Below are 10804 nucleotides of genomic sequence, written 5' to 3' on the forward strand. Positions count from 1 at the left end.
GATTTGCAGAGAAGCATGAATATGGTGATAGGAGAAGTCATGGTCGAAGAAGTTGGGGGTAAAATGGTTATAAAAAAAAAAAAAAAAAAAAAAATCATTGAGGGTGAATCACCGATTTGGGTGGGTTTGTTGGTAAGCTTAAGGTATCTTTGTAAAAAGAAACTTGATTTTGTATAATCTTGTAATTTTCTCAAAATTGTATATCGTACTAAAATGGCAAAAAAGTAAAGTTACAAATTATTTGAAACCTTGACCATTCACAATGATTGACACAGCCAGAAGAGTTAGGGCCCTCCCCTTCCCTAGGGAGGTCTTTCACTTTGATGCTTTGAATCCATGCACGGAAGGCTATCATCTGCCAGAGTAGAATGACCGAGTCTCTTCCTCTTGGGCTGAGTGTTAAAAGATGGGAGTGTCTGAAAATGACACTCCTCTATAGATGTATTTAGAATTTGACACATTCTTTTGAACGCCTTTTGTCTTATTTTTAAAAGTTTTTTAAGATAAGAGTATAAAAGGGTTTTCAAAAATAATTCGAAAATGACATATTATGTCATTATCAAAAAGTATCATACATGCGAAATGATACTATTACCCTAATCGGAAAAATTGTGTCTCACACTAAAAGTCTAAAAAAAGACAAAAAAAAGTAAGGTTACAAAATATGACACCTTAAGCCTTAATGGGTGTCAATAAGACAAATCCTTTCAAAAATCCTTTCTTATTTTTATTTTTAAATTTTACATTATTAATAGGGGATTAAGCATGTGTGGGAGAAGAAATTAACCACCTCAGTTACATAAATCGTCCTGTTTGAACTCAGCCATTTTAGCAAGCTCATCCACTGCTTTAACCAAGTGATCAAGACGAGCCACAAACTCAATAAGCAATGAAGTGAATGTGGCTAGTGACAAGGAAGCAGTGCTCTCTAATGCCCTCATCCTTGGCAGAAGATGATCCACCCCAACACTACCTTCTTCAAACTCATCATCCACCTCTCTTGATGGCCATGAATGTTGCCTCCTTTGGTGCTTCTTCATTGCTTCTTGGTAAGATTCAGCCATAAGTATAGTCCCACTCCCACTCTGTGTTTTCTGCAATGTCGTCGCCTCCTGTTTCGGTGACACCTCTTCCCTGCCATCTCCACTGCCACCGCTATCTGCGGCGCTACCTTGGTAAGTAGCCAATTGGGCTGAGAGATCAGAGAGGGTAGATGAGAAAGCATGAGAGAGTTGTTTGGAGAGTGGTTTAGTACTATTGTTGTCAGGTAGAAAGTCATGTCCTGATGTGAGGAGGTAAGAGTGAATGTAAATGGATCTCTGAAGGCGCAATGTAGAGCTATGGACCCTTTTCAGTAGAGAGGTTCTAAGGTTTCTCTTCATGTTCATAATGTCCTTTCCCAAGTTTCTCACTAGTTCTGCTGCTTGGCTAGTAGCATCTTGAATCTCTGATTGAAAGGTACTCTTAAGATTATAAGGTGCCTGACCAAAAGAATAACCCAAAAGTAATTAAGACACCAACATCATAATCATCATCTTGTTGAGATCAAAGAATCTCAATTTGGGGGTAGATTTCAAAGTTGAAAATTCAATTAAGTATTTGCATCTTTGCTTGGATCATTAAAGTTTCTGTTTGGGATTTGGGAATGGTATTTATGAGAATAAGAATCATTTGGTCCAGCTGGTCCACCACTCACATAGTCACATAGGGTTTGGGGAAAAGCACGATGAGGATCAAAGGAATGAGTGGATAATATACTTGGAAGTGTCTTTGATTTGATTAGAAAGAAATGAACAAAAAATAAAAAGAAAAATATAATAAGATAAAAATAATGACGATCTATATGTTATTCAAATAAATAAATATATATATATATATATATTTTACAAATCATACACAATAAAGGGATAGAAAAACATGATTCAACTCCTATGTGGTGTAACATGATGTCTGATGTGCATCCGGCAGCCAAAAACATCTAGGGCTGGAGCTCAAGGCGATTGCATCCAATCCAATGTGTTTCTAGGTGTTGAATCCGGGCTGAACACTATATCGCGCCATAGAGGATCCTAACCCAGAAAAACAATATTGTTTCGTGTATTTTTTATTTTATTTTATTATTATTTTTTTTTTTGTTACCAATCAAACATACCATATGGGGAATATAAGACAAGATTGCAGGTTGCGGCCGTGACTGTGGAACCTTTTCTAAGTTCTCATTTCATTGAAATATTTTTTGGTGGAATGTGAAACCCATTCCATATTCCCATCAGATTGGAATCCAGTCAAGTGAAAAAAAATTATGGCATCAGATTGGAATCTTTTATTCCATTCCAAAACTACAAAATCATTTCTTTGTCACGGGCGCCATTTGAACGGTGTAGGTAGAGAGAGAGAGAGAGAGAGAGTACCTGTATCTCAGAGTGAAGGACACCATGGAGGGCCATCACTTCATAAGCGCAGGACCGGAGAACGCTGCCTACCGTTACATATTGCGACCAAGGGTAGAAGAAGTACTGCGCATGCCTGAACTTGCCGTGTGGTGGCTCCCATTTTGCTGAATTGGCCTGCCATCAAATATATATAGTTGAGTAGTAAATACATAAATGGATTTTCTATTTGACATTATTTGACATTCCTCAATATGTCAAATAATTTGTAATCTTATTTTTTTATCTGATAAATTTTTTCATGAAAATAATAATGTTGCTGATGAGTATTTACCAGAGAATCGATTGTTGCTGATGAGTTCAACGTGGCTTTAAATTTCTTGTAGGCAGGCTCATCAGGAAACTCATCCATCACAGTCTTAGAGAACTCTGGATGTTCAGATCCATCATCTTCTAAATATTTCCTAACACACTCTGAGGTTAAACAAACTAAGAAATGAATCAAATCTATCTAAAAAAAGAAGACACTGTGTAACTAATAAGCGGTTCTGTTCAAAGGTGGCTCATGATCCCTGACCTTCAAGAGAGTCAGCCAAAGCTTCAAAGTGTTTAACTAGCTCCTTGTGAAGCTGCTCCCCAGCCCAAGCAGGACACACAAGAACACTCACTAGAACTGCTACAAATCCTCCGATGGCAATCGAGTACAACCTATCCATGGCAGTCCTCACTGGGTTCCCCAACCGATACCCAGAAATTATCACCAAACAGTAGGTGAAGAGTATGACCCTGAAACCGTACTCATACGGCACCAGTGATGGCCATTGCTTCATGAATGAAGTTACAGCTCCTGCATCCATGGAAATCCCAACAAATAATCACACAATCGAACACAAAGATTTACATGGTTCAGCATGATTTCATAGGTCATAATGAGATAAGATCTGTTTTATACTATCAATGGAGAATAGAGTTATAATTGCTCGTCCTCAGACCTTTTCTCAGAGTGATATAGGGAAACACTATATAAATAGATTATCGAAATACCCATGTAACCCTAAATGACCGTTCTATTACATGCATGAACTTACATACCTATAAAGAAGATGCTGAAACCAATGATAATAGGTTCTGCAACATGGCTAGTGCATAGAGCCACTTGAGCAACGGCAACTGCTAAGATTCCAGCGAGTAAGCTTCCGAGAGCGCGGTTGAATCCCCGGTTAAACGTCGCTCCTGAAACAGATGAACTCAGAACAATAATATTCCTATATGGTTCTTTTTTCTTCTAAGAATCAGCAAAGAAACAGCATATGATCCTCATATGCTGTTTAGTAACTATTTGGTTCTACTATGAATGTGTATGTACGGGTTGCATGCATGCATGCATGCATGTGTGTATATATATATATTTATATGTACATACCAACTGTATACTCGAACATGATGGCTACAGTGAGGATGGACCAGATGATGTTGGTGCCGAATACCTTATAAGGTGCTTGGAAAAGAATGAGGAAGGACACTAGAAGAACAGCAAGGCCCACCTTTATTGAAAATGTTACTCTGTTTGTGTCTTCTTTGCAGAAATCCCACAAAGACTTTAACCATCCTTTACAGGATGATGAGAAGCCTCCACGGCCACCGGAATTCTTCTCGGTTTCCGGTTGTTTTACTTTCGCCGTTACCGGAGGAATGTTGATCTTGATGCTGCCATGTTTACCATTCATTCTCTTTAATGAGATGAGATAGTATAAGTTCTTCAAACTAGAACCTTTGAGGTTACTAAGAAAACTAGTTTAAGAAAATTCTTTAATGAAAGATGAACAAGGGCTTTCTCAAACTTATATAGTTAAAAACAATTGTAGGGGGAAATGGGGAAAAGAATATGGAAAGGATAGCATCAAAGGAATAATTGAGATAAGGGTTTTGAACTAGTTTCCAACTGTGGAACAGTTTGAAAGAGAATTGTGATAATAATAAAGAGTAGTGTTGGCTAGGTTGGTGATGCAAGTAGGGGGGAGGGGGTGGGGGAGAAACCGTGTGGAGACAGTATATGATACATAGAAGATAACTAATACCACAAAAACAAATAAATAAATATATATTACTTAGAATATTTTTGAGGAGAGGATAGAATGAGAAAATTTAGGATAAGAGATGCTTAAACTCAATAATGCTATATTGACAGAGAATTAGAATCTAAATAACCAAGGTAGATCATGTAGCCATACTTGTCTACCTGAGTCCCAAATATGCAAAGTAGGAGTTTAGGTTGCACCAAAGAAACTTCCACCACATATACCCATGTCACTTTTGTTGGTGTACGATGTCTTGTATCCAGTTGTTGTTTAACTGAGGGAGTACTAGTCAGAGTCTGTAGATCCTCCAACAGATAAAACTACAGTTTTGTATTTTCCGATATTAGGGTTTTTCACTATAGATAAGAAATTTTGAGAGGTGTGAGGATGAGCGCTGTAACCCTATTTTTCATTGATAGTGATGTAGAATCTCATCTCACCGAGAATGTAGGTAATCTTGTCGAATCTCGTAAACCTGTATGTATTATTTATTCTTATTTTTCTATTACCTTTTGCATCATTTGTAGGGTTACGTTTCTACAACTCTAAATTCATTTTGTAAGTTTTAGTAAGGATATTTAGCAACTCTGAAAATTTGTTTGAAAAGCTCAACATTTGGTGGGGCCTTTGTGATTGACAAAGATCTTGCCATGTTGCGGTTTGATTCGTTCTCAAAATTTTTGGGGATATTTATGTCTCCATTACTCTCCCCACATAAAGTGCAACAACACTTGGGCCATACGTGAAGATACATACAGGTTTGAAATGGGGTTGATCAATAGTTAGATGTTCTAGAAGTTGTAGACCCAATGGGGAGTACACTTCATTGTAGGCCCCATGGGGTGAATTAGACAATTAGTGGACTTATACTATATTTGTCCAACCAGACTAGTGAGGGTGTAACACAGTTCGGTATTCTATAACCTGCAGATAAGTGGACATACTATAACTGAACAGATTTACACCCTCTCTAGATTGGTTGGACAAGTATGCTATATATTTTTTCGTCAAAAGATCATTTATATTAATATAAAAAAAAATATGAAAATTAAAGGAGATACGAAAACTTGTCTAATTCAAACCATGGGCCTGCAATCTAACATTAGTAAAAGGCAAGGGAACCTATCTGTAATGAATAAACGTGCAGTAATTCATTACCATGGTCGAACCTGAGACCATGTACCTATTCACATAGTCTCTAAATATCCCTAAGCATCTGGGCAACCCACGGATAGATATGCTATAATAAATAAGTATCCCAATTTGATTCAATTTTTGGTTTGAACCGATGGTTCCTATGTTGGAACTGAAACTCCTTTTGGGATCAATACCTAACAACATCATTTATATTCTAATAAAGGAGAAGAAATAGCCAATGAGATATATTAGCATTTGGATATTTCTGAGATAGGTATCTGTATATGGTGGATTCTATGCCTCCAGGCTTCAACTGTGAAAGTGACCTTCTAGATGGCAAACACATATAATTGCAAATGACAAAAATGGCTTCGTCACAGCCTGTGGAGGAGGCCTTTTTACATGTTCGGCCATAAAAGGCTGATTGAATGGTGTTGACGAGAAGAATATCAACTTCAAGTTAAATTCTCATTTTTTATTATTATTATTATTATTATTATTATTATTATTATTATTATTATTATTATTATTATTATTTGGTTCAATCCATTATTTTTAACATGACATTAGGGTTAAGTTCGGTTGTTATCCTTTTAAGATGTATATCCAAATGCATGTCAAAACTACAAGTGAAATGATTGTTGAAGTGTTGGGAGTTATAGAGATACAGTTTCACATCTATTACATGATACCTTTAATGTGTTTTAATATTTTATATTAAATTTAAATTTCGGACAAATAAGCCTCAATGGGAGAACAATAACATTGAGACTGTAAAAAAAATTTATCAATCTATAATTAGGGTTTTTTGATGACTACATGGTGTTCTCTTTTTATCCAACAGCTTGCACTACATTTTTTGTAGTCGAAATGGTGAATTAAGAAGTTATAATTAACATTCTTTTGATTGCCTTTTGTTTTATTCGTAAAAGTTCTCAAAGGGGATATAAAGAATTTTCAAAATAATTGCAAATGACTTACCATTATGTCATTATCAAGGATCAACTTTTTTGGTGACGAAAAAAATCTCTTAATCTAAGGTTCTAATAATTAGGTGGGACTCTTGGAATAGTGTGAAACAATATTCCAAACTTCTTACAATAAGAGGCAGAGGGAATAATAACCTAATGGATGGATTCTCTTCATCCAAACTTTTGCCATCTGAAGAACGTCATTCTTTTGCATGTTTTTTTCAGTGCAAATGTGAAATGACAAGATTTCATCGTCATTGAAAAAAGTGTCAAAATATAAAAAGGCGAAAAAATAAAACTACAACTTCTATTTCATTTACTTTGATTTCATCAAGATTTTCCTAACAATACAACTCGTAGATTTGCAAGAAAGTCAGATTATAGAATTTGTTCTTTATCATGATGGTCTTTCCTCTTACGTTTAGTATATATGCTGACAGTCATGGACGCATTCAATTTTTCCTACATTTACTTGACTTTGTGGGGAACTGATCATAGGCTTTAATCAAAGCAAAGTATTGATTTGATTATTACTGATTTCCTTTTCTCTCTCTTTCTATCTCTCAATCTCACTTTCTTTTCATGTCAATCACCAAACAAAGCATAAAATTATTTCGATTCCTAATTCTGAGGGTGTTTCTCTTCCAAAACTTATAGTTACACAATCAGAGGGAATATTCATATTCTTATTTAGAGAAGCACAAATACAAGGCTAGTGGTTGTATTAGAAAATCCCTCTGTGGTTGCATGGGAAAATAATTTCTAAACCCAATAATGGAAAGCTTTACCAATATCATGGAAATGCTAGAAAAAAAAAGATATCAGGATGAAAACTTGTATTAGTGGCATCTGATTCTTTAGAAACTCCCTCAACTGCAACCAGATATCTTAATTAGCAGTATTATAAGACTACATGAAACAAAAGCAACTAAAGTAACATCATCAGTTGTAATAAAGTTCCAATGAGAGATGATGATGATGATGATGATGATGATAAGATTCGAAGATTTATAATTGTACTTTCAAGGATATTTTATTTATATTTGTAAACAGAGATTTTCTTATGGATATTCATTCAAAGTGTCAAATAATTTATAACCTCGTTTTTTAATGTATGTTCTTTTAGAGTAGTACAAATTTTTTTCTTTCAATAAGGATGAAAGCCCATAATTTTAAATGTATAATCAAAACACATGCAAGACAAATAGACAATGATAATTCTTGGAAAATAACAAAAGGTAGGAAAGTACACTTTTAAATTATTTTGAAGAGAAAAGTTAGTACCCGCTATGCCTATCTCTTTCTTCTCTTGCTTGAAATGATTCCCTCACCTTCTTTACCAAATAAAAAAATAAAAAAATAAAAAAATAATCCCCTTGCCCCTCATATATGATGCCCGTCCAACATCTCCATTGATGCTGTCCGCTAGCTTACTCAAACGGGCAGAGCGTCAATCCCTCTTCCTATTTTGAAAACTATTTTTCATCCATTAATTTCAAAAACTTTCAAGAATAAGATAAAGGACACTTAAAAGAAGGTTAGATGTTATAAATACACCTAAGGGTGTCAAAATCCAGCTCGAAGTGGTTGAACTGACCAAAACAAAACTGGACTGAATTGAAACTAAACCCTTATCAGGCAGTTTCACATTGAGTTTTTCCAGAGACTGATAAAAAATCAAACCGACTGATGGCCCAGCTGAAACTAGAAACATTTGAAACTTGGTAAGAAACCAAAAAAGTGGGAATTTTTTTTAAATGCTTACATGAAACACTGAAATCAGACCGAACCAAAACTGACAGCAGACCAACAATAATAATCGAATATCAATCGATTAACACATTAAATATGCCTATAGAGATGTCATTCAAAAACTAGTCCCTTCTGAAAAAGATGAAAAAGATGAGCATTTCCACAAGTTTGAATACATCTCCTTTTTTCAAACATTAATAAAGGTTTTCTCTCTCTTTACCGAAAACATAAAGGCTTTCTCTCTCACATACACTACCTGATAACAAATGGGCATCTTGATGTGACCAGTAGTTTCTAGAGGGTGAAGTAGGGAAAAAAAGAGAGATTAATACATAACCGTTCATTTTTAGAGCATCCATTCAACTTTAAAAGATGTGGTGTAGCGTTTAACTTCTTGCTCCATTTATGTGGAAGAATAATTTCTGATCCAATACTGAAAAGAAAAGCTTTAATAAGATAGATTAGAAAAACAAATATAAGATGAAGACTTACATTAGTGGCATCAGGTTCTGGGGAAGATCCTTGACTTGAAAGTGGTTCTTGTATGCGAATATTATCCTATTAAGACTCTTTTGTCTCCATTGTTTTAAGAAAGATAATTAACACAACTTATGGAAGTCCTCACCCAAAAAAAACTTTTCTCCCTGTCACACCTTCAAAATTATGCGGCAGTTCTCCACCATCTACCTCAGCCACATAGATCAAAACAGAAACATATAATTGTAAAATGTCCCTTTAAATGTCAAGCAACAAGGGTATTTTTTATTTTTATTTTTAAGGGAAGAGGGTTTCTCACACTGCCAGCGTCGTAAGAAACTTGTACACTGCCACCCATTAGTGGTCTGAAAAAGGTATCAATCCATCTGGGCTCCATATTTTCAAAATAGATGAAAAAAAATAAAACATTTACGAGGCCCACATTTTTTGTTAGAAAGCATGGGAAAAATATTGTTAACGGAAAACCTCAAAGGGGTAGCGGAGTTGGCAAAGGAACTTTGCCTCGGGAAGCATGTGGCTCTAAATTCGACTCCTCTTACCACATTGGGGCCACTCACATAGTGCTCTTCATTGCTTTCGGTGAAAGTTGAATGATTCTTATTCAACCATAGTATGTCCTGGTCCATGAGGTTGTGTGGTTAGTATGGGCTTGTGGGACTAGTCGACTAGTCAGGCCAAAGGCCTGAATACCCATCATTAGGAAAAAATAATAAAATAAAATCTGCAAACAGACCATGTGCGAATCTTTTTCCCTTAAGATATGTATTGGTGGATATAGTTTTCCTACACAAATATTTTAGAAAGGAATCTTTCTCAGTGGCATCTAATCTCTACTGGATGGAGTCAATTGAGCGATATTTTATGGATAGGTAAACACTAAAATCCCTTGTTCACATGTCAGGTTTTTGCCCTAATAGAGTTTGCCACAACAAAACATTAAAAAATTTAAAATAAATCGGATGGAGTACCAATACTAATAGTCGTGCATGGACATACACGAGAGTATAACACTAAATGAAAGGGTATATAATTGAAGGGATTGAGTTCCTTGTCCGGCTATGTAGCGTTCGTAGTGCCACCCTAAGTCTATCTCCCTCCTCCCTCCTATGAAATGACATAGTTGCCCCCTTAGGAGTACGCTATGTAACTTGGCAGTATCCTTTCTTCCATTGTTAAATTTGGGGCTGATGTAGTAGATTCATTACTAAATAATTTTATGAATTTTTTTTTTTGATATTAGGGCTCCAAAAGGGTTGGGTTGGGCTAGGCTTTTGAGAACCCAAACCCAAGCCTCAGTCTCCTTAGTTGTGCCCAAGCTCAGTCCGATTCAAGGCTTGAAAATCCCAACCTTGACTAGTAGTCCTCAAAGCTTGGCCGTGCTGATCCTGATTGGCCCTAGCCATGAGGTGGGGGAAGAAAGATGTAGGGGAGCCCAGATTCTCTGCGGTCACTACACGTAATGGTGGCTGGGAGCACCCGAGGACACATCCCAAGGTGCTTCCAGTCATCCAAATCCTCACTGCACTGTGCAGTGTAGCAGAGGATTTTTTTGCAATGCAGAGACTAAGTTGGCGACTAAGTTGGCTAGGCTGGGCCAGACTGGACTGAGGAGGAGGAGAAGAAGAAGAAGCAGAAGAAGAATTGTCTTAGCTCGAGGCCTCAACTCTATCCAGGCCTGACTCACCCTAAGGGGTTTCTCAGCCCAAGCCCTCATCGAGCTTGAGTCGATAGGGCCAAACCTGCATCCCTGTTTAATCTGTAGTTTTGGGCAATGAATTGATAGTCGGGTGAAACGACAACTAATTTGGAGAGTTAGATGGGACACATTCATGAGCTTCAAGGCACTTCGTATCTATGGAGTTTCCTTTATATGATGTATTACTCCAAATCATGAACTTTCTTAGCTGAATGCCAAAGCATCAAACTTTTGTTTTGTTATTTTACTTTTTTTTTTTTTTTTTTTTTTTTTTTTTTTTTT

At 36.2% G+C, this 10804-nt stretch overlaps 1 protein-coding gene across 1 annotated transcript; it reads right to left on the bottom strand.

The window, feature by feature from the left end:
* Window positions 1-626: 626 nt before the first annotated feature.
* On the bottom strand, window positions 627-4302 carry LOC122062124 (aluminum-activated malate transporter 9-like). Its single transcript, XM_042625785.1, has 6 exons — window positions 3814-4302; window positions 3483-3623; window positions 2968-3237; window positions 2725-2864; window positions 2412-2567; window positions 627-1481 (listed from the first exon to the last, which is right to left on the bottom strand). The coding sequence occupies exons 1-6, from the start codon at window positions 4115-4117 to the stop codon at window positions 792-794; spliced, it is 1701 nt and encodes a 566-aa protein (XP_042481719.1). The 5' UTR covers window positions 4118-4302; the 3' UTR covers window positions 627-791.
* Between the last annotated feature and the right edge of the window lie 6502 nt (window positions 4303-10804).

The sequence above is a fragment of the Macadamia integrifolia genome, chromosome 14 (genome assembly GCF_013358625.1).
Source record: "Macadamia integrifolia cultivar HAES 741 chromosome 14, SCU_Mint_v3, whole genome shotgun sequence".
Taxonomy (NCBI): domain Eukaryota; kingdom Viridiplantae; phylum Streptophyta; class Magnoliopsida; order Proteales; family Proteaceae; genus Macadamia; species Macadamia integrifolia.

Excerpts from the sequence above, each read along its gene's own strand:
- LOC122062124 (XM_042625785.1), bottom strand. The coding sequence starts at position 4,117 with ATGAATGGTAAACATGGCAGCATCAAGATCAACATTCCTCCGGTAACG. Across the intron at positions 2,568-2,724 it reads CAGCAACAATCGATTCTCTG|GCCAATTCAGCAAAATGGGA; the intron begins GTAAATACTCAT and ends ATTTGATGGCAG. Across the intron at positions 1,482-2,411 it reads TCCTTCACTCTGAGATACAG|GCACCTTATAATCTTAAGAG; the intron begins GTACTCTCTCTC and ends TCTTTTGGTCAG.